Here is a 24759-nt window from a genome sequence, read left to right as displayed (position 1 = left end):
ATTTTACAATGATGGACAGAACGCCAACCAAACAACTGCTGACACCATCTTTCCCTGGTTAAAAGATTGATTGGATCTTACATAAATCACAGGACCAAGATTATCATGTATTGATCTTAGTTATCCGAGTCAGGAGGGCTGGGTTCAAGTCCCATCTGCCGCAGAGGTATAAAATACCATCTCTCATCATGTTGATTCGAAAACACCTTTAGTCAGGCTGCGCTTGGTGTACTGTATACCTTTTTGGTCCTCTTACTTGAGGACAGATATAAATATATTGGAGGCTGTTCGCTGGAGGTTCGCTGGATTGTTTACAGAGATGAAGGGTTTGGCTCATGAAGAGACATTAAGAAGTTTAGGGCTCTGCACTCTTGGGCTTGCAAAAATCAATGAAGATCTAATCAGGTTATATAAGATGCTAAAGGGGATAATCAACTTAGATGTAGACAGACATTTGCTCATGTGGAGCAATCTAGAACAAGAGAGCAGAATTTTAGAATAAAGGCAGAAGATTTGAAACAGAAGTGAAAAGAAATTACGTCCCTGAAAGGATCATGAATCTGTGGAATTACTACCCCAGAGTGGGATGCATGCTAGGACATTGATTAAATTTAAGGAGGAGATAGACAGATTTTTAATTAGGAATGGGCTGCAGGGCTGTGGTAAGCAAGCAGAACATTAAAGTTGCAGCCGTGATGAGATCAGACATGTTTGTTTCAAATGATGGAATCGGCTTGAGGGGGTGAACATCCTGCTCATAGTTCTTATGTCCTTTGGAGATGGTGTGGAGTTACAGCAATCCTGCTTACAACTGGGTCACATACATGAGATTACTTTGTCAATTCATGTTTGATCTCAGATGTAGATTTCATTGCCATTCAAAATTGAATTGACTTCTAAAAGTTGTCCTTCTACTCTTAGGATTTGTCTGGGAGTCTTTCAAGAATTTTATTCGTTTTCGGATCTCAGCAATATTCAAAAGTGTTTGGAACCTCTTCAAAAGTATTTGTGCCTTCTTTTATATGTTGGAAAATTGTAGCATCATCTGCAGTAAGATCTATTGACTATTTTGGTGGATTTATCTGCCTGTTCAGCTTGAGATTGTGTTTAATTTTGAAACAATTCTGTAACTTCAAAACTGATTTCTCCTGTGTTCTTCTTGACCCAACTGTGACATTATTTTTTCAGGAGCAATATTTCTCCTTCCCTTCCTTGTAAATGTGGTTCTTTATGCTTATCTCTTTGGAGTTGTTTTAGTTCTGTCACATCTTAATGCTATTCTCTTCTTTTCAGTTCAGAGATTTAATGGGTATACAGTATTTCAATGCTGCAGGCTTTAAAGCTTTTAATCCTGTCCTAAAGCGATGCTGCTTTAATTTTCTGGTCTTAAAGTCTGTTCAAACTTGTGAACTGTAACTACAATGTAGCAATATTTGCTTTGTCTGCAGTTTGTTGAATTGTGTGTTTGCAGTGATGCTGAATAATATTCTTCCAAAAAGTTTCAAATTCTGTTTCATGGCAATTCTGTTTTTCTCTATGACTTACCGTGAATTTTCCTTTTACTGTTTATGGAGATTACCTATCTGCTGTAGCCAAGCTGGAGGTCTCTTGCCTTTTGAAGTATAAAATATAGTGCCCATCTCCAGTACAATGTTTTAAATAAATATCTAAGTCTGTGGCTTGATACTCTGGCTGCGCTGTGGCAGTGTCCTTTACACAAAAGAGGACAAATCCAACCCAGCTAATCAGTGCTCCATCAATCTACTTTCCATCATCAGTAAAGAGATGGAAGGTCTCATCAACAGTGCTCAACAATAAGCTGCTCTGGGACGCCTAGTTTGGGTTCCACCAGGTCCACTCAGCTCTTGACCTCATTACAGACTTGGTTCAATATTGGACAAAACAGCTGAATTCCAGAGGTGAGGTAGGAGTGCCAACCTTTGGTATCAAGGCTGTATTAGACTAAGTGCACCATTAAGGAGCCCAAACAAAACTGTAGTCAATGGGATTAGGGGGAAACTCTATGTTGTCTGGAGTCATAGCCAGCACAGAGAAATATGTTTGTAGTAGTTGCAGTTTGATCGTCTCAACTCAGGGCAGTTCTGCAGGAGTTCCTTGGGCCAGCATCTTCAACTGCTTTAACAATGACTTTCCATCAATTACGTCATTAGAAGTGGGGATATTTGCTGATGACTGTCCAGTGGTCAGCACCATTCATGTCTTCTCAGATACTGAAGCAGTCCACATCCAAAACATATCAAGACCTGATTTGGGCTGCTAAGGGACAAGTAACATGTGCACCACACAAGTGCCAGACATAGATCATCTCCAACTATAGAGAACCCAAACATCACTGCATTGCATTCAATATCATTACCAGTGCTGAATCCCCACAATATCAAAAGCCTAGGAATTACTGTTGACCAGAATCTGAACTGGACTAACCATATAAATGCTGTAATTACAAAAGCATGTCAGAGGCCAGGGATCCAGCAGCGTGTAATTGATTTCCTGACTCGCCAAAGCCCCTCCACTATTTAAAAGGTATAAGTCAGGAATGTGATGAAATGCTCTCTTCTTGCCTGGATGAGTGCAGCTCCAACAACATTCAAAAAGCGAGACACTATCCAAGACAAAATAACCCATTTGATTAGTACCACGTCCACAAGCACTCAGTCCATCTGCCACCAAATCTCAGAAGCAGCAGCATGAACCATCTACAATTTGCGCAGCAGAAATTCGCTGAGGCTGTTAGGATGGCATCTTCCAAATTCACCACCATCTGGAAGGACAACAGTGGCAGATATCTGCATCACCTGCAACTTATACTCCACACCACTCACCATCAAAAATGCAGCAGTAGGGTAGTAGGCATTTAAGCTGCCGGCCTGTCTGTTTCTTATCAACAGGCCTGCGTGTCCTTCATTTTTATCTCTTTTTTTAATCTTTCTTTCTAACATCAATTTCATGTTACCTTCTTTTGGCAGCTTGGGTGAGAATGGAGGTTCTGAAAAACTACTGCTGTGGAGAATGTGGTGTCGATCCATCCCGGTGGGTCCTTCAACTGGGTGGCTGAAGACAAGGCAGACCCAGGCCCAAGATTCCAGGGGATCAGGTTTTACTTGAAGCTTCTGTAGCATCTTCATCATGGCATGGGCGGACCGGGCCAGCTTGGCACTTCTTTCAGCAGCTTCGGTTTCTGTTTTCATCAGCGTTGGTCTGAGTTCAGTCAGTCTGTGATTCCATGAGGTGTTTTCTGAGATATTGTGGTGGGTCCAGCCTGGGATTCCAAGAAGAGTTAGTTGGGTCCTTGAGCCCAAAGTCATGAAACAGACTAAGTGAGTTTTGTCTTAAATTCTCTTTTTTTCTTTTTTTTAGTTTGCTATATCATTGCGGAAGGACTCTTATTTTGAACTTTATATTTCTTTTTTGTTAATTTATTACAATTATTTTGTACTTTTGAAGGTATGTAATGCTGGACTTGTTTTTACTTTTCAAACTTTTTTCCGGGAATTTGTACTCACAAATCTGTACTTTGGTACCTTTGGACCTAAGATGGCACTGCAGGTGGCGACGTGTAAATTTTTCACTATGAGTACATGTGACGATAAAGCGAATTCAATTCAATTCAATTCATTTCATTCTGTCTTGGAAATATATTCCTTTTCCTCAGCATTGCCGGATTAAAATCTCGGAATTCCCTCTCCAATGTTGTGGCTCTACTTGCACTCGGGCGACTGTCTGTGTGGAGTTTGCACATTCTCCCCGTGTCTGCGTGGGTTTCCTCCGGGTGCTCCGGTTTCCTCCCACAGTCCAAAGATGTGCAGGCTAGGTGGATTGGCCATGCCAAAATTGCCTGTAGTGTTCAGGGGTGTGTGGCTTATAGGGGGATGGGTCTGGGTGGGATGCTTCAAGGGGCGGTGTGGACTTGTTGGGCTGAAGGGCCTGTTTCCACACTGAAGGGAATCTAATCTAATCATTATCCACTTTGGTCCTAAGTTGACCTACTTTTTTTCAAAAGGATATACCAGGGAATTTTCCAAATGATGAAAAATCTGAAGCAGTGGAAGGCAAATAAACCTGGGATACATTTGCATATCTCAATAACATGTAACAACATAGGAGTAGGAGGAGGCCATTCAGCCCTTTAAGTCTGTTCTCCCTATCTTGGACAGTAAAAGGAAGAGGCTAACAGAACACTGGCCTTGGTACCTTAGCCCTAGAATTCAATTTCATGAACAGAATACATGATATACACAGCATTGCAGGCCGCACCCTAAGTACTGTGCTCAGTTCTCGGCATTATAGTTTAGAAAGAATGATTAGCTTTAGGCATAGTACAGCATAGAGTTGTTCGGGTAATGATTGAGATCTAAGGGTTAAATTATGAGACAGATCACACAATCCAGAATTATATTCCTTGGAATTTAGAAGTTTAAATTAGAATGGCTTGACAGATGTTTTGAAACTATTAAGGAGGACATGTGGAGTGGGTAGAAAACGAAAACGATACCTGTGTCATCTTCCACCAAAGGACCAATCAGGAACCAGTTATTGCTTTCTTCTCAATGGAAACACAGAACGTAACAATAGAGACAGTAGGGTTCACATAAAGCAATATCTTATGTACAGGCTTCCAGACTCTGAGAATGGGATGAGACAAAAAAAAGCTGCAGATGCTGGAATGCAAGGTAGACAAACAGGAGGGTGGAAGAACACAGCAAGCCAGGCAGCATCTGGAGGAAAGCAGCAGTCAACGTTTCGTGTATAACCCTTCTTCAGGACTGGATGTGGGGGTAGGGCGAGCTGCAGATAAAGAAAAGATGTTCGAAGGTGTTAGTGGAATGGTGGTGAGAGGTGGGCACTTGTAGAAGGTATGACCTGGTTGGTCAATGGGAGGGATGAATCTGGTTGGCGGCTAGAAGGGAGGATCAGAAGATGGAATGGAAGGAAAAAGATGGGACTGGAAAGGCAGTTGGGGAATGGGTGAAAGGTTATTTGAATGGAATATAGGATGCTGTTTTAAATTGTTTTTAGGGTCTAATAATGGCCAACCTGTACTGGGGAGACATGATTTTTTTTATTCATTCAGGAAATGTTGGCATGGCTAGCTGAGCCAGCAAATTTTACCTATCCCTGACTGTTCTTGAGAAAGTGGTGTTGAGTTGCTGCTTTGAACTGCTGCAGTTCCTGGGGTGCATGTACACCAATGGTCTGTTAGGGAGGGAGTTCCATGATTTTAAACCTGACAACAGAAGAGGGATGGTGATAAAAATCTCAAGCCAGAATGGCTTGGAAGACATTTGCAGGAGACAATATTCCCATGTATCTGCTGCCCTTGTCCTTCTCGTTGACAGAGGTCACAGGTTTGGAAGGTGCTGTTGGAGGTGGCTTGGTGAGATACTGCAGTGCAGCCTATCGATGACATACACTGCTTCCATTGTGCACCAAAGCTGAGGACGTTAATGCTGAAGATAGTGAATAAAATTACCTGTGAAGTGGGCTGCTTTTTCATTGATGGTATTGAGCTTCTTGAGTATTATTGGAGCTGCATCATCCAGGCAACTACATCATTTTCCATCACACTCCTGATTTGTGCCTTGTTGATGGTGAATAGGCATTTGGGAGGTAAGAAAGTTACTTGCTGCTGAATTCCAAGCTTCTAACCTGTTTGCATAATGTATATGGCTGGCCAGGTCAGATTTTAGCCACTGCCGACAGTGGTGACAGATTCAGGAGTAAATATGCCAAGGACATCAAAGGGAGTTGGCTGGCTTCTCGTTCTGTCTATGATCATGATCTGTTTCAACATTTGAGGAATTGTCAATGGTTCTGAATGTTGTGTAATTAACAGCAAACATCCTAACCTCTGATCTTAAGACGGAGGGAAGGCCATTGATGAGGCTGCTGAGGGTGGTTGAGCCGAGGACAAGTATCAGAGCCTGTGGTGTCTTGAAAGATGCTAACTGTCTCTAACTTTTCTCACCAATGTTGCATATTCAATTATCACTGTTAGAGCTTCACAAGAATTTCAAAAGGCGTAAGATAAGCCGACTCAGCACAAGTCCCAGAGATGCAAACAGCAGAAGCAGAAGCATGTTCGGAAATGAATTGCTTCTTTCCTTGACAACCAGTTCTGAAAAGTATAATTTTTGCTCATTTGTTGAGTACTTAAATAATTAACTACAATAGCATTACCTAAACAAGGTGGGTGGAAGCAAAACCTTTAATGCAGCAGTGTTTTGCCAATATTTTACAAAGAAAGGAACAAACCACAAAATCAGGATAATTTGGATCTCCAATAATATATGATACCTAGAATGCTTACCACAATACAAGCAGGGTATCAGATTGCTTAATTGCTCATGTCTGCTTTAAATCACTATTTATCTATCTGAAATATTTTTCAATTTGCAGAAAAATATCCAGAATCCCTCCTTAGATGTGTGAGCTTTAATTGACTGAGGAGCTGATCATTCTTAACATGGGGAACAATAGTGAGTTCACAGAGTTTTCTCTTCAAGGTCAATGAGATAAGAGTCAGATTGAGGGAAAGCTGTCTTCAATGCTTGCTAATCAACAATTACAAATTTCTTCAAATCAAAGTGTCTTTTTAGAGGCTCATTTTTTAGCACCCATAGAATCAGATATTCACAGTATGTTAGAATGCAAAAGAAAGTCTTTAGGCCTCTTCTTGATTGTTCTAACTCAGTAAATGAGCTGTTCTATTGAGTCTCAGATTTCACCTTCTTTATTTTAATGCTGCAAATAAAAATCTTCTTCAAATGAATCTCCTTTTAAAATACCTATGGAATTTAATTCTCACTGATTTTTCAGGGTATTACAATTTTCTGTGTTGATGCATTTCTTCTCTTTTTTTTCCCTTTAGACAGTAGATTAAACAAATTTCTTTTAAAAAATAGCAAAGAATGATTAAAAGGTTAATAAGGTTGGCACAGTTAAGAATATGAAAGAAATCTCACTAGGATTATAAAAACAGATAGTAAGAGCTTCTACAAATCATGTAAAATGGAGTAAGCATTCATAATGCCAAATGGTCTTCATACATTTGCGAATATGGGGTCAGCTATGACAAGATCGGTAGAGCAACTGTGCATGTGTGCCAATGATGTCATAGTATTCTGTATGTGGTGACATCATCAGCAATCACATCACTGACAAGGGGGTACAACTTGGGAGCTGGGGCCCTGCTAGTGGCACAGGCCGAGGCTGGCATCATGAGTGGGATGAGGCCTGCACCTGGAATAGAGGAAGACCAGTATCAGAACCAGAAGCAGGGGGAATGTCTGCACTGTGGGAGTGGAGGAGCCAGCCTCCAATTGTCTTCTATGTGCATTAGTTTTAGTTTAAAACAAAACTTTAAAATGTGAGTAATTTCTTTAAGTAGAGACTTGATATACTACCATCTAGAAAATTGATCTTTGTTTTTGTTTGTTTACCAGTGACCTCAGCTTTCTCTTTGTGCATGAAAGCTCTTGGATTGCAGCCAAAGTAGGAAAAAAAAGTTATCATAATGATACCGATCCTATAGAAAGTGAGTGAGGGACGAATAATGAAAAATAAGGAGATAGCACTAAACTGAAGAGGTACTTTGCATGGTTTTCAGTAAAGGTTGGAGAACAATCCCAGCCATACATCAGAAAATGGAAGGGAGCGAAAAAGTCAAGATAATTATCGTCATCAGAAAGTTGGAGATAGCAAGAACTGCAGAAGCTGGAGTCAGAGACAACATTATGTGGAGCTGCAAGAACACAGCAGATCAGGCAGCATCAGTTCTGAAGGGTTCCAACCCAAAACATTGACTTTCCTGCTCCTCTGATGCTGCCTGACCTGCTGTGCTCCTCCAGCTCCAAACTGTGTCATCATCAGCGGAGTGGTTTTGAGGGATATGTTGGAGCTCTGAACCGACAAGTTTTCCAGTCCTGATGGACTTCATCTCTGGCTCTTGAAAGAAGTGGATATTGAGATAATTGATGCATTAATTTTAATTTTTCAAAATCCACCCACCCCCAGCACCCCCCACCGCAGTGAGAATGTCCTGTTTGATTGAAAATGAATAGTAAATTTAACTCAGGAAACAATACAGAAATTGCTGGAAAAGCTCAGCAGGTCTGGCAGCATCTGTGAAGGGAAAAACTGAGTTAATATTTCAGGTCCGGTGACCCTTCTTCCAAACATTCGGAGGAAGGGTCACCAGACCCGAAACGTTAATTCTGTTTTTTCTTTCACAGATGCTGTCAGACCTGCTGAGCTTTCCCAGCAATTTCTGTTTTGTTTCCTGATTTCCAGTTCTGCAGTTCTTTCATTTTTTCTTATAGTAAATTTAACTCCTTGGTCATGGGAAAGAAATCATAAACTATTATTATAAACATTACAGAAATCTTTAAAAGTTCATTAATGAGATGAGGGCATCACTGACCATCCAAGAGTCAACCACATTACTGCAGGTCTGGAATCACATGAAGGTCAGACTAGGTAAGGATGGTTGTTTCCTTCCCTGAAGTATATCAGTGAACCAGATGAGTTTTTCCCAACAATTGACAATGAATTCATGGTCACCATTAGATTCCTAATTCCAGGTATTTTTTAAATTGAATTCAATTTCCACCATTTGCAGTGGCTGGATTCAAACCCTGGTCCCCAGAACCTTATCCAGGTCTCTGTATTAATAGTCCAGTGATACTACCATTAGGCCATCGCCTCCTCTAATACACTTAGTTAAAGATAACCAGGCAGAGTCAACATGGTTTTGTGAAAGAGAAATCATGCATGACCAAATTATTGTATGAAAAAGTGAAATGTGCTATGGATAAAGGGAACCAATGGGTATACTGCAATTAGATTTCCAGAGACCAGTTAATAAGGTAGCACATCAAAGGTTATTGTGGTAAATAAAAGCTCATAGTGTTCCACGTACCACGTTGGCATGGATAGATAACTGGTCAGCTAAAAGAAAACAGAGAATGGACATAAGTAGGTATTTTTTATCTCGGCAGGATGTAATGAGTGGTGAGCTACAGGAATCAGTTCTGGCTTGGGAGTTTTGTAATTTATATAATTTATTTGATATATACGGATGCTAAGTTTGCTGATTACAAAGAGATACTTGGGAATGTAAGTTGTGAAGAGCACATAAAGAGGCTGCAAAGGGACATTTAGATTACATGAACGGGCAAAGATTTGACAAATGGAGAAAATGTGGCAAGTTGATCAAACTGACCATTTTGGCAGGAAGGATAATAAAGGAATATATTATCTAAATGTTTAGAAGTTGCAGATCCCTTGTTCTGAGATGCAGAGGGATCTAGATAACTGGTGCATGATTTGCAGGTACAGCAAGTAATTAGGGAACAGACATAATTTGGAACTGAAGATGATGTCATATCAGACTCAAAATGTTAACTCTGTTTATCTCTCCATAGATGCTGCTGGGCATATTGAGTTTCTCTAGTACCTTTTCCTCTTATCCGAACTGTTCTAATCTCTCCGCATAACTGAAGTCCCTCATCACTGGTATCATCGGTGCCGCTATGACTCTGTAGCTCTGCAATTGTTCTGTTACATCAGTCGTTCACCTACACCGATGTTGAGCTAAGTCCAGCTCATTTATATTTAGCAAGAAAAGCAATGATCCAAACACCGATGTCCTGAAGGACCCTTTTGAATACCTATTTTCAGTCCAGAAAAACTATTTGTTCACCATTATTTTCTGCCTTCTATACTTTACAGGTAAAGTAGCCATAGTCCTACTTGTCAGCTGTCTCATTGGAGAGAGATGATTGTTGGTGGTTTAACTTGAGGGTTACGACCAGTCATCACACAGATGAGAAGAGAGGTTGAGAAGGAGATTCCTTCATGGTAACTTCAGACAATGTGGCATCTCTCTGTATCACAAACCAGCCATCCAGTCAACTGATCCAACTGACCTTCCCTCCAATACATTAGCCAATTACATGCTTATGTTACCACAGTCGCTCTAATGCAAGTTTCCTTTTTGTTCATATATACATTTACTGCACCACCTTCCTCAAACCTCTCAGCTACTTCATTAAACAACTTAACCAATTTAGTCATTAAACAACTTAATTAGTTTACCTTTAACAAATTGTTATTGTCTATTCCTTATCACATAATTCTTTTCCAATGGTTAAACTGAAACAATTTTGGCTGGGGCTTCCAATGGATTGTATTGCTTTTCCAGTGCCATTCTCCCAATATCAATGAAATCAACATAAAGGTTTAGGGAATTTTAACTCCAAACTGTGTTCAAAATTAATGGAATTTTCATTAGTTTCAACATATTATGAAAGGAACAGATTCCAACTGTAAAACTGACCACAAACCCTGAATTAGTCACCTTGCGAATTTCTCCTAATTGCATTCGTTTTCAAAGGAGGCTTCAAAAATTAGGCCGAAACTTGTGAGATCAAGGGCTATAAACATTTGGAAAGAGCTTTGATTTTTTTGTCATTTAGTAATGTACTAATTGCTGCATCCCAAACTAACTAGAGAATAGCTTACACATCTTTCACAAGCCATTTTCAGTGCTCTAAAATTGGGTTACACATGGGTGGAGGATTGATATTGTGCATTAATTCACAGCTTTTTCTGAAAAACACATTGTCAGTTGAATTAATGAAACTTCACCAAGTTATCATTTTTAGTTCCTATTAAGATTCAAGTTAATTTGTTATGGTTTGATACGAAAGTAAAATATGCTGGGAATACACAGTAGGCGCTTTAATATCTACTGAGAGAAATGACAGGTTGTGATGATTCATATTTATTTTTATTTATACCTGGTTTCTGCTGTATGGTAATGAGGTTGTATTTTGTCAATTGCCAGCAACTCCTGAGATTAGAGCTAAAAGCAGGTGGCAATGTAGTCAGTGATAATGGGAACTGCAGATGCTGGAGAATCCAAGATACCAAAGTGTGGAGCTGGATGAACACAGCAGGCCAAGCAGCATCTCAGGAGCACAAAAGCTGATGTTTCGGGGCTGGACCCTTCATCAGAGAGCTTCATCTCTGATGAAGGGTCCAGGCCCGAAACGTCAGCTTTTGTGCTCCTGAGATGCTGCTTGGCCTGCTGTGTTCATCCAGCTCCACACTTTGTTGTCTTGGCAATGTAGTCAGCTGCAGTGGACAGCATCCACAGCATGGCATATTGTTGGCTGCCACTTAACAAACCACCAGCAAATGCCCAATAAGCAGTGCCATTGTTAATACTGACCACTATTGGCAGCAACTTCAGGGGAGAGAGGTTATGGCCTCTTAGTGGGAGGAGGGCCAGGCAGCCAAGCATTGGTTATCACTCAGTTGTTGAGCGGCAGTGGTGGTGTCATTTCCACAAGTGTGACCATTATCAGCAGGAAGCCCTCGGTGTGTCATGATGCTATGGAGTATCCATAAAGAATAGCCCATCACAGTAGTCCACTCAAAGGCCAAGAGGCAGCCATTTATTGACTATCTGTGTGTTTCAACTGGTGTCCCAGTGTGTGTCCAAACAGCATCTCTCTTGCCTGGCAATATAATATGCTTATGGGCTCATGCAAAATGTTGGACTTCCCTTCTCTCCTTATTTTGTCAGCCTTTTTACAACTGAGCACTTCCCCACTATGCCCAGAAAATTACAAACAACTGGTCTCAACCATATTTGCCATATAGTCTTGGTGTTGCGGTTACTACTCTTTTGATGGACTATAATTTTTGATTGAAACATGTTTTAAAATTGCATTGTTACCATTCCAAAACTGTAATGTGGTGTTATGAACAAAATTCCTTGAGGCTTTAGAGCATTATTGTCATTAAAGGAGGGTGACATAGTTTAATGCTGCACACTTATTGTTGATATTAGATTGCTGGATGCCAAGTGCAGTGCAATTTATATTTAAGGTTGCTAGGAGATTTGTAGTTGCTAGGAGTTCTAACTGTACACAGAAAAAAAATCATTTAAGACTTACAAATTAAACTTAATTAACTAAATCTTTTGATGCTCCCCTTTTACTTTTAACTTTGCCTTTCTCCCTGCCACTTCTGTTAACTATGGCTCTTAGAAGCCAGCGTTAATTGTTCTGCTGCTTAATTTATGCCCAGTTTCATTAATGACACCAAAAGATTGTTGGAGAGAGAAAAAAGGGACGCAAGGGATCAGCCAGCACAGAGGTTGTTGTGTGTACGGAACAGTCTTGTTACATCTGAATTGAATGACAGAGTCACATGTCAGCAGGTTATAGCCCAACAGGTTTATTTGAAGACGCAAACTTTTGGAGCCTCACTCCTTCTTCACGAGCGAGACTCCAAAAGCTTGTGCCTTCAAATAAACCTGTTGGACTATACCCTGGTGCTGTGTGATTTTTGACTTTGTCCACCCCAGTCCAACACCAGCACCTCTACATCTTGAATGACAGAGGTACACATACTTCATAAAGGCAAAAGACTACTTCGTGCAATCTCAGGATTCTGCCCTTTGAGTGGTAAGCAGTTAGAACACTTCTAAAAGTAGATGGACATTGTGTTGAATAAGATTAAATAAAAAGTACAGGCCCTGAAATTCCAGAGTAGTTCAATTAGTTCCTCCCCATGGGAACCTGAGGCCAAACTTTTTAACATTGGCAAAATTTACAGTACTGGTTCCCGCTTTCATAATCAGAATTGAATAATGAGCAGTTTTATACATTGCACGAATCCTGAAGAAAGTGTAAAATATCCCATTCTTTATGCTGCCACTCATGTTTCTCAAAGGGTAAGATCTCCTGAAATATATTTCACACCAGCTTAGATGTTGAAACAGGCACAGATGTTTTGTAACAAAACCACACAGGCTGGAACAGAGGGTTTTGACGTAAAGCTCCCCTGTCTGCTAATAGATAAATTTTGGACATCGACTCACCGTATGACAATGAGTTCTACCCAGACTCGAATGAAAGCTGGTAGTGGACCGAAGGCTTCCAGGATGTATGTGTAATGAGCACCTGATTTCTTTATACTTGTTCCAAGTTCAGCATAGGAGAGCGCTCCTATCAGTAGAAGAGAACAATATTGGAGAAATACGTAACTTTTCAAAACATTCTGCCGTACACATCAATAAATAAACCAACTGTCATGTCTGTCATTCACCGATCTCCCACCAGTGTTTTATTGCAGATGCAAAATGATCATGAAAAGAAATCTGAGATAATGGGAACTGCAGATGCTGGAGAATCCAAGACAACAAAATGTGAGGCTGGATGAACACAGCAGGCCAAGCAGCATCTCAGGAGCACAAAAGCTGACGTTTCGTGAAGGGTCTAGGCCCGAAACGTCAGCTTTTGTGCTCCTGAGATGCTGCTTGGCCTGCTGTGTTCATCCAGCCTCACATTTTGTTGTCATGAAAAGAAATCTAGTTGGTTTCCCTCCCCACTCTTTGAACCAGCCATTTCCAGCTAGCTTTTCCCAGCATTGTAATTGGGGCAGGGGAAGAAGTGAGATTACAAAGAAACAGTGGGCAATGATGGCTCATAATTTATTTACTGCCAAACTAGAAAAAAGACTCTAGTCTGCCACAAACACGATGTGTTAGAAAATAGCCGTGCCACTCTTGGATGTGTCAATACAGTGTGAAGTTGGAGGAACACAGCAGCTCAGGCAGCTTCAGAGGAGCAGGAAAGTTGACATTTTGGGTTTACCCCCTTCATCGGGATTGTCTCTGACTCCAGCACCTGCAGTTCTTGCTATCTCTGAGTGGCTGAGAACATTTGGATGTGTGCCAACTCGTAGCAACAGAATTTTTTGTTTTAAAATGACAACCCTGGTTACACCTAATATTAAGTTGGTGATAAAACAACGCATCCTGTGTCACACCTGGTCTAACGGCCCTATGATTATAAAGCATTGTGGTCCAGATATTAAACAGTTTTTCACTTTGATTCCAATGGGAGATGAGTGGAACCCTCTGGGAAGTAATGACAAAGCTTAATTGCGTGTAGAACATCTCCCAGAGATTGTCAGGCGTTGTATCATCAGTCTTAGAATAAGCGATGGCATGGGATATCTACTTGAATGTGTGCAAAAACGTTCTTCAAATTTCTCCGCTGGGCTTTCTCTATAAGACGAAGCTCACTGATTTCTTCTGACTTCTTATTGTCCCGTACTTGGCATCTGAACTGGCCTGTGTGTAGCAATATGACTTTGCAACAGAAGGGAATACGCTAGGCTGCAAAAAACAAATTACACATGGGCCTATATAGTGAGCTAATTCTTCCTATTTTTCCACAAAGTGCTATTTTCGGTAAGGTTCATGTTGGGTGCCCCAGCATGGTCCATTTTAACTTCTGTCAAACAATTGTCTGCTCTTCAGCTCATGAGTAAACAGCTGTCCTCTGCAGCAAGTAAGACAAAAGTGCTCACCTCTGCTGGGAATTTGTAATGTTTATGTCGTTGGCACTACTTTTAAAACTCAGCTCTGCGCCACTTCATGCACTTCAAAGAAGAAACTGGCCTTTTCACACACCACTGTTCCAATATTGCAATTAACGCCTGTAGTCCAGAAAGAAGACCTAGTACCCTGTTTCTAGAACAGCAACATGGAGGTCAGCAGAAAAGTCCTAGACTGCCAAAGGAGGTGATGCCACAAGACACAGCCAGCCTGGGTAGATATAAAAAATAGTCTCCAAGGTGAAAAGAAACACCTAGCAATGCCAGAAGAAGAGTAACAACCTTCTGTAGTTTACCAGGGTAAGTGCCAATATCTTATGTCTGCTACCTCACTGGGGTGCCACTACTCTAACTCTGCCACTTCACACACCCCATCACCCAGGTCACTGGCTACAACACATGCTATTGCAAGCAGCATGCCCACTCAAGACATCTTATTCACCTCCTCTTGCAAATTATTAACCCTCTGCATTTCTAACTTGCTTACTGAGCCCACCTCACCAAACCTCCTGCTCCCCATCAACACTAACCACCTACTTAACCCCTTCCTTTTGTCTTAGTGCAGGAAAACATCTCGAAGTATCACTTGCAAGGTGGCAGGCAGGAGGCTCCTAAACCCATATGAGGAAGAGATGCTGAAATTGGCTAGGGCATGGGGTGGGGTGGGGGGCGGGGGAGGGTGATGCCAAGACCTCTGTCCAGCCAACTTTTTTTTGTTGTGTTGAGCTGCATTGCTCTCCCATTAGCAGCAGTGATGACACAATCTTTCTGGAGAAATTTCTTTTACCCCTTTTCCACAATGAATTCCCTCTCTTCTTTTATGTAGGTTCTAGTGGGTCCCAGTGCCCTCAAATGACAAGGGAGGCGGTGCTGGAGACACTGAGCATAACCTTAATCTTTGTGACTTCCAGTCACATTTGTGCACCAAGGATTGACAGAAGTCATACAAGTTCCCTGCTGCTCCTTGGAATAAACCTCTAACATAAAAATAATCAGTGCATCTGTGATCTTGCCGGGCACTGAGAAGGGATGGCCACCAATTCCTTTGAAGCACGGAGTCCTGCTCCAACAAATGATATGGTTCGGTTATAACGTCCCCAGCCACCCTAATCTGCACTGTAATTCCAACAGCTGTAGAAAATGGCACTGAGGCTGGTAGACTCAGAAACCTGTCATTTTCATCCGCCGACTTGACATCTTCATCTGCTCCTTCTCTGTCTGGAGGTTGCACAGCAACTATAATAGCTTCCTGTTGTACCTGGCTTGGTGACAATCTTCCAATGACTGTCTTCACTCATGACCCCATGATTGACACTCTGGACAGCACCCCAACCTTTGTATCTGTGACCCTATACTGGCAGCTTTACACCTGCAAAACTGCCTGTGGTCCAAACTCCAGACAGCAAGGCTTTGATGCTTGAACTGTGCTTGGACCAAGTAACTGACTAACCCCTACATTAACACTGAATGATTCCCTTAAATGAGTGTGGCGGCACCCGAAATCAGCACGGACTCCCTTCACTACACTCAGGAATGATCCCATTTAACTTTCAGAAATGGCCATTAGCTTGAAGTGTGTTTGCCTGCAAATAGCCGGCACATGTTGCAGGTGTGAGATTGGTATAGCTCCGTGCTGTACAGCAACATGTTTACCCCCTTGACGGTAAATCTCTTCATCTGTGCTAAGCACCAACACAATCCAAAGAGGCCAGTCAGTACAATGTGAGCGAGAGTTAAAGAAAGAAGCTAAGAAGCAGCAGAGACATCCAACATGGATGCACGACATACATGACTGCCAGACTACTCGGACCTCTTGGCATCAGGGTAGCCCACAAACCCACCAACACACTAAAACAGCAGCTAATGAACTTAGAGGACCCTATACAGACAACAAGCAAAACAAACGGCATCTACAAAATACCTTGCAAGAACTGTGACAAACACTACATTGAACAAACTGGCAGAAAGCTAGCCACCAGGATACTTGAACATCAACTATCTACAAAACGACATGACCCACTATCACTCGTATCCTTACATACAGATAAGGAAGGACACCACTTTGATTGGGACAACACATCCATCCTAGGACAAGCCAAACAGAGACACGCATGAGAATTCCTAGAAGCACGGCATTCCAACCGGAACTCCATCAACAAACACATTGACTTGGAGCCAATCTACCATCCCCTGACAAAAAGAACAGGAAATGATATCAATGCCGGAAATGACATCACCGACCCAAGGAAGCCTAACCAGATAAATAGAAAGCGGGACATGACACCAGTGCTTTGTCGGAGGCTCACTGTTGATGTTACCTAGAATGGTGACAAAACATCTGGGAACAAACCTTCAAGCTCAGTGAACCAGTTTACATCTGGAACAAAATAAAGACCCACTCTCTGGTGGACCGAGAGGAGGAGAGTGCTGTGTTGGAGGTGAAAGGAAGACGTCGGGTTGGCTGTGCACCCTTGCAACCAGTGGATCTTAATGCTGGCTTCGGCCTAACGCTAGTTCAGGGGAGCAGCCAACCTGCAACGATGGCTGCGGCAAGTGCTCGTGCCCCAGGTCAGGGGGTCCGGAACACCATCCGTGTTTCTGTGAAGAAGGTGGATGAAGGTGCACCTGTGGACCGCACCTTCTTCGTGAAGAGGGTCCTGTTGGACTGTTGTGGGTTTGCTGCTGCGGACATTTACTGCCTGCAGGATTTCCCCGGAGGGGGTTTTTACGATATGACCTTCAGGAGTGCCAAGCTTTGCGAGCGCTTCCTGGAGGTTTTCAAGGAGAAAGGAGGTGAGGGCCCCCTCTCTGTATTGACCGCTGTCCCGCTGTTTGTGATGCCAGCACAGAGGAGCCGTATGGTGACTGTACACATGTACAACCCGCATGTGCCAGCAGTTGATGTCCTGACCTGCCTTGGAAGGTAAGTGAAGGTGGAAGGGGACCTAACTGACATCATGAACCCCTTTGGCACCTGGACCAGTAAGAGGCAGGTCAAGGTGATGCTGAGGATGGGCGCGGACGGGTACACCCACCGTCCAGCTTCGCGATTGGCAGGAGCAAGGGCTACCTGACCTATGCAGGGCAACCTAAAGTCTGCCATACCTGTGGTAGGTCAGGTCACATGGCCGCCGACTGCAAAGCCACCATCTACAGGGACTGCAGGGAGGAGGGACACCTTGCAAAGGATTGCCCACAAGAGAAAAGCTGCAACCTTTGCGGGGAAGCGGGCCACCTCTATAGGACATGTCTGCAGCGGGTGACCACCTACGCCCGGGTCGCTGGCAGGGGTAATGCGGGGCCAGCCCCCCCAGAGGAGAGGAAGGCACCAGGGCCCTGCAAAGACCCCACTAATGTGCAGGAGGGCCAGGCCGTGCAGGAGGGCCCAGCCCCGCAGGATGGGCCCGAGGCCAGCAAAGCGCCCCTGCAGGCTCCGCTCCCCCCGACAACCCGGAGTCGATGGAGGCGGCGACAGGTGACCCAGGGGAGTGGACGACGGTCTGGAAAGCGAGGAGGAAGGTGCGTCGGCGGGCCCAGGTACCGCAACCATCAGGCGGGAAGAGGCAGCTACAGGGGGGCTATAAGAGCTCCTCTGACGAGGGGGATTCGGAGAGGGCCCGCCCGAAGCAGAAGTTAAAGAACTCAAGGGAGAAGGAAAGCAGCACCATGCTTCCAGAAGACGGGAGGCGTCCTGAGGCTCCCTCCGACACCCAGTCACGTGCCGCTGGGGCCCTGGAGGGCCCCCCGGAACTTCCAGGTGGGAAGGAGGAAACAGCGCGTCTCCGGCCTGACCCAGAGCCGGACTCTCCTGCCTCCGTATCCCCGACGGGGGGGATGCCACCCGAAGGCAGCACGGACGGTTTCCTCAGCCCGGAGAGCGTCCAGCAGTTAGCACGGGCAATGGGCATGAAGGGACAGATGGAGCGGCTGGACCTTGGACTTGGGGAGGGGACTGCGGTCACTGCCCACAATGGGGGTACGAGTTGCGAACATTAATGTGCGCAGTGTCAAGTCCACCGCAAGATGTGTATCCACGTTGGCCTACCTGACCACCATCAAGGCGGACCTCCTGTTACTGCAGGAGTGCGGGATACTGCACATCGGCAGGTACAGGAAATGGTCCGGCGCCTGGACCTGTGGGCCTTCGATGTGGTCGGGCGGTAATGACTGTCGATCCTCGGGCCTGGCTATTCTGCTGCGGGGGCGCGACTTCACCATCTCTCAAGTTCAGGAGGTGGTGGGGGGGCGCCTCCTAGTGGCTGATGTCACCTACAGGAACGCTCCCCTGAGGCTGATCGATGTGTACGCCCCAGCGGTACGGAGTGAGGAGTTGGCCGTCCTGCAGCGGCTTCCACCCCTGCTGCCTATGTCCAGGCCAGTCATCTTAGGTGGAGACTTCAACTGCATCATCGATGCAGATGGAAGATCCGGCGTGGGGACAGTGGGTGGGGGGAGTCAACTGGATGTCACGTCCAGATTCCTGATGGGTACGGTGAAGAACGCCAAGCTGCTCGATGTCTTCAGCACCCCTGCAGACGGAGCGCAGCGGAGGTACACCTGGTCGCGGCCAGACGGGTCTATTCGCTCAAGGATAGACTTCCTGTTTGTGTCACAGGTGTTCTCGGTCAGGTCCACCGGCGTTGAGCCGGTGTTCTTCTCTGACCACTGCCTCCTGCTGGCCGACTGTCACTTACAGGACGACCAGCCGGCCGGCAAGGGGATGTGGAAGCTCAACACAACTCTGTTGACCCCAGAGAACGTCGAGGAGCTTAAGAGGGAGTACGCCGTTTGGAGAACCGTGAAACCCCTCTTTGAGTCTCTGGGCGACTGGTGGGAGACAGTGAAGGAGAACATCAAGAGGTTCTTTGTCCTCATGGGTGTTCGGAAGGCGAGAGAGAGGCAGGGAAAGCTGTCACGACTCCAGAAAAGGGTGCAGAACCTGCTCCTTCTGCAGTTGATGGGGGTCGAATTCACGGAGGACTACCGTGAGGTGAGGGGCCAGCAAGCCTCGCTCTTCGCCGTGGAGGCCTCCAGGATAATCTTCCGGTCCAGGGTCCGCTCTGTGGAGCAGGACGAGACGTGCTCGCGTTTCTTCTTTCAGAAGGTGCACAAAGAGAGCTCTGTGCTTAGCCGGCTGAAGGAGGACGACGGCTCGGTGACATCATCTTGGCCCGACATTTTGAGGATCAGCAGATCCTTCTATGCCGGACTGTACGACACGAAGCCCACGGACCGCACGGCCTCCGAGTCATTCCTGTCGTCTATCACGGAGGTCTTAGACGATGGCACGAGGGAGTGGCTGGACCGGCCGATATCCCTGGACGAGCTGACCAGAGCCCTCAAGTCCTTGGAGAGGAATAGGACTCCGAGGAGCGACGGCTTACCAGTCGAGCTGTATTCTGCTCTGTGGGACCTGGTCGGCCAGGACCTGCTGGAGGTGTACAATAGTGTGCTTTGGGCAGGGGAAATATGCAAGTCCATGAGGAAGGGCATCATCCCCCTCATTTAAAAGAGGAAGGAGGAGAGGGAAGAAATTAAGAATTGGCGTCCCATTTCACTATTGAAGTGGACTACAAAATCCTGGCCAAGGTCATAGCCAACCGGATCAGGTCTGCCCTGGAGTCGGTGATTCACCCTGACCAAACCTGTGCTGTGCCGGGCAGGAAGATCGCTGAGAGCCTCGCGCTCATCAGGGATACAATCGCCTACGTACAGTACAGGCAGGTGGACACCTGCGTCGTCAGCCTGGACCAGGAGAAGGCCTTCGACAGGGTCTCTCATGCTTACATGAGGGACGTCCTCTCCAAATTGAGGTTCGGGTTTGGATCCGGCTGCTCTACACCAACGTCGTTAGCGCAGTCTCGATCAACGGCTGGGAATTGGACAGTTTTCCTGTCAGATCTGGAGTCAGGCAGGGCTGCCTGCTCCCTCCTGCCTTGTTCGTGTGCTGTGTGGAGCCCTTCGCCGCATCCATCAGGAAGGATGTGAGCCTGAAGGGCGTGACTATCCCAGGCAGCGGAGGCCTTCAGGTCGAGACTTCCCTGTACATGGACGATGTCGCCGTCTTCTGCACCGATCGTCGGTCGGTGAGTAGACTATTGGACATCTGCGGCCAGTTTGAACTGGCCACAGGTGCCAAAGTCAGTAGGGGTAAGAACGACGTCATGTTCTTCGGGAACTGGGACGACCACTCCCTCATCCCCTTCACCGTCAGGACAGACTACCTGAAGGTGCTCGGTGTTTGGTTTGGTGGAGCTGGGGCGTGCACTAAAACTTGGGAAGAGTGTATCACAAAATTGAAGCAGAAGCTGGGCAGGTGGACGCTCCGGTCCTTCTCCATCGCGGGTAAGAACCTGGTTGTCAGGTGTGAGGGGCTTTCGGTACTGTTGTATGTGCGCAGACCTGGCCTATTCCCTAGACCTGCGCCGCTGCGGTCACCCGGGCCATTTCCACTTCATTTGGGGGTCGAGGATGGACCGGGTCCGCAGGGACACCATGTACAAAGACCTGGAAAATGGGGGAAAGGGCGTACCGAACGCCACCCTCGCCCTGACGGCTACCTTTGTCTGTGGCCGCATCAAGCTGTGCGTAGATCCTCAGTACGCAAACACCAAGTGTCACTACTTACTGAGGTTCTACCTGTCCCCGGTGTTGCGAAGGATTGACCTGGCCTCGTTGCCACGGAACGCACTGAGTAGTTGGACCATTCTGTACCACCTGTCCTTTGTGGAGAAATTTTTGAAAGGAAACACCTTTGACCACAAGGCCGTCAGGCAGTGGTCAGCATGTAGTATCCTCGAGACCCTTCGGGAAAAGGAGTGGGTGGATCCCGTCATGTGGTTCCCCACGCAGACTGCCAAAGTCCTTTGGCAGAATGCCTCATCGCCAGAACTTTCTAACAAGCACAAGGACATTGCTTGGCTGGCGGTGAGAGGGGCTCTGCCAGTGAGATCCTTTATGCATGCCCGGAATCTCTGCGCCACCGCACGCTGCCCTCGAGGTGGCTGCGGGGGGGACGAGACTGTCGATCACCTCCTTCTGGAGTGTGCCTATGCGGAGGTCTGGAGGGGGATGCAGTGGTATTTGTCGAGGTTCGTCCCGAGCAGCTCCGTGACGCGGGACTCCGTGCTCTATGGGCTGTTTCCCGGGACGCACACTGAGACCAACATCAACTGCGCTTGGAGGACCATCAATGCGGTGAAAGACACTCTTTGGTCTGGCCGCAACTTGCTGGTCTGCCAGCTGAACGAACTGACCCCGACTGAATGTTGCAGACAGGCGCACACCAACGTCCAGGACTACGTGCTGAGGGACGCGCTAAAGCTTGGGGCAGCCGCCGCCAAGGCATGGTGGGGAAAGACCACGGTATGTAACCCCTCATCCAGAATAGAAAAAAGGGCCCTATCTGGTAACTGGGCCCAGCTGGCGCCTTCCCCAACTGGTCAGGGGGCCAACGGGGACTGTGCAGGGTAACGACTGCCGGGGTGTTTTCTTTCCTTTGTTTTTTTTCTTCTTTGTTTGATTTTTCTCCCTTTACTTGGTGTATGTACCCCCTCGGTAACCCGGAGCGGCTTGCATGACTGGGTAGGTGTGCAAATATGTTTTACTTTTTGTACATCTTATGAATAAAGTATATTTTTTCAAATAACAAAAAGGTGACAAAACGTCTGAAAACTAACCTTCCAGCTCAGCAAGCAAACTCACATCCAGAACGACATACATGTGCGTCCCTGTGGACAAAGCACTCTGGCAGAAGTGTGCTGGTTGTAGATGTCCCTGAGTTCCAAAGTGAAGTTCCGAAGTGGGAGGTGAGTGGGTCTGAAAGCAGCCATGGTGATGCGGTGAGGCTGGTGGTTGCCTATTTGCAGAGAGGAAGTATGGAAAATCACAGTACCAAGAAGCGTGCATGGAAATGGTGGTGATGCTGGAGGCCAGATGTAGGCCCAGAAAAGCAAAGGATGAGCTGTGGAACCACACAACTGCTTCACTCGAATGTTGGGAATTGGCATCATCTAGTTTTTCAGGAAAGGAGGGGAGTTTGGGAAGCTGCATCGAAATGAATCTAGATTAGCTAATAATAAGATGCAAATGCATGGAAATAAAATGGTGTTGTTCAATAGTGAGATTCAGAACTCACCACTAAAAGCTTAAGGGGAAAATCTGATTTTTTTTGATATTGGAACTCTGATTTTTTTAAATTCTCCATATATTTTCCCAACTGTCTCGGCATTGCCCACACGTCTCAGGATCTGGCCAAAGTTTTTCACTTTTTCAAGATTACCCAAACTGTCTCAACACCAATGAATTACTTTCAATGTTTAGTTACTGTTATTTATATACAGATAGGGCAATAGCAGTGAGATGTACAAACTGTTCATCTATTTCAGGGGTAAAAGCCAGCCAAATGCTCAGAGAAGTCTCTGCTCTTCTTTTTAAAAGTGGCTTGGAAGCCATCAGGCCACCTAAACAGGCTGTTTGGAACTCCAAGAAGGTCAGAGGCTAGAAATTCTACAGTGAGCAACTCCCCTCATGACTCCCCAGAGCCTGTCCACCATCTACAAGGCACAAGTCAGGAGTGTGATGGAATACTCTCCATTTGCCTGGATGTGCACAGGTCCAAAAACACTCAAGAAGCTTGACACCATCCAGAACAAAGCAGCCTGCTTGATTGGTACTGCATCTACAAGCATTCACTCCCTCTGCCACTGACACTCAGTAGTAACAGTGCATTCAATGTACAAGACATACTGCAGAAATTCAGCAACAAACCTTTGACAGCACATTCTAACTAAAGAACAAAGGCAGCAGACACATGGGATAAGCATTACCTGCAAGTTCTCCTCCAAGTCACTCACCATCCTGATTTAGAAACATACTTCCGTTCCTTCAGAGTTGGATCTTAATTCTGGAATTCTTTCCGCCAGGGCATTGTGTGTCTACCTACAACATGTGGATTGCTGTGGTTCAAGAAGGCAGCCCATCACCACCTTCACAAAGGCAATTAGGGATGGATAATAAACGCTGACACAGCCAGCAATGCCCATATCCAACAAGTGAATTCTAAACGAAAGGTTTCTAATCCATCATCCAGTCAATACCGCACTGAAGTTTCAGCATAGATCCAGAGTTTGTATTCTAAGTAGGGCTTAGACTTACAAACCATGAAGTCAGCAGAAAGAACGCCACCAGTGTATCAGTCTGGTCCTAATTAAACTGTTCAGCAAGAGATGGTGTAAGGTTTGTGGCAGTAAGCATACTAAGCTGAGAAGCTTCCACGTTTAATATTCTGTCCACAATGAGTTCTCTGATATCAAATTAAGTGTTGGTGGCAATGGGTTGACAATTATCTCCTGTGTCCTGACTGAGATAGTGGGCAAAAATCAACAAGGTTTTGCTGTTTTGGCCGTTAACTAGTGACTGCTAATTTAAACAAAACACATGCACATGGTCTTTGCTGAAAACAAGACTGACAATGAGTTATATTCCTCCCACTCCAGGCAAAATCAAAGGGTCTGTGGATATTTACAAATAACCAGTTGAGATTCCTGAATCTATACTTAGCAAGAGATGCAAACTCCAGGAAGGGAGGTAAGGGGAAGAAAAATAATTTCATCAACCTTGCATGAACACATCTCATAGCTTGAAAGGTAATTCTTAAAAGTTTACATTTAGATTTTGATTGTTCTTCTTATATTGTTACATTATTCTGAAATAATTAGAAACAAATTGTTATGTGAGTGTACATCCAGATGCCACAGTTATTGCTGCACTGTAATCAGGCATCAAGCAACAATGTATCAGTCCATTAGCTACACAGAAAGAGTAAAGAAAGGCATTCACTGATGCTTCAGAATTTGAGTCTAAAATGAGATCACTTCAAGCTTTTGGTAACCAGGAGATACAGCACTTCCTTTAACAAGTTAGACCTTTAGCGGAAATTAAAAATAAATAGAAGAGGCATGGGCTAACTATGAGTTTTATGAATAAACTGGAAAAAGAAATGAATGATGTTGAAAAAACATGGCTTCCCTTTCACACTTCCTTTTGCTGTCTGTATTCCTGGAACTCCACTCCATCAACATTAATGAATTGGGGTCAAGTAAAGATTTGGAAGGTCAAAGTGGAATGTTTTTGTTCCACAAGTATACCCATGGGCCATGTTTCTGGTTAAAATGCAGGTTGCCTCAATGTTTATGTGAAGTTTGGAAAGTTGTGGATCTTTCACCAGTAAATCTATCATTGACAGCTAAGGTTATTTTGTTTTGGCTTGAGAAGAAGGAAGATGGTAAAGAGAGAGAAGGGACAATAAATGATTTGAATTGT

At 44.9% G+C, this 24759-nt stretch overlaps 1 protein-coding gene across 1 annotated transcript in view; it reads right to left on the bottom strand.

Annotated features, from left to right (window-relative positions):
• slc7a11 (solute carrier family 7 member 11) overlaps positions 1 to 24759 on the bottom strand; it is a 176065-nt gene that overhangs the window by 129272 nt on the left and 22034 nt on the right. Inside the window, exon 2 of the mRNA XM_048545417.2 lies at positions 12914 to 13040. Within this exon, the coding sequence (XP_048401374.1) occupies positions 12914 to 13040 (127 nt within the window). The remainder of the gene's footprint in view (positions 1 to 12913; positions 13041 to 24759) is intronic.

Source organism: Stegostoma tigrinum, chromosome 1 (genome assembly GCF_030684315.1).
Source record: "Stegostoma tigrinum isolate sSteTig4 chromosome 1, sSteTig4.hap1, whole genome shotgun sequence".
In the NCBI taxonomy this organism is placed as follows: Eukaryota; Metazoa; Chordata; class Chondrichthyes; order Orectolobiformes; family Stegostomatidae; genus Stegostoma; species Stegostoma tigrinum.
The sequence above is the reverse complement of the archived record's forward strand: the minus strand, read 5'-3'. Positions and strand labels throughout refer to the sequence as shown.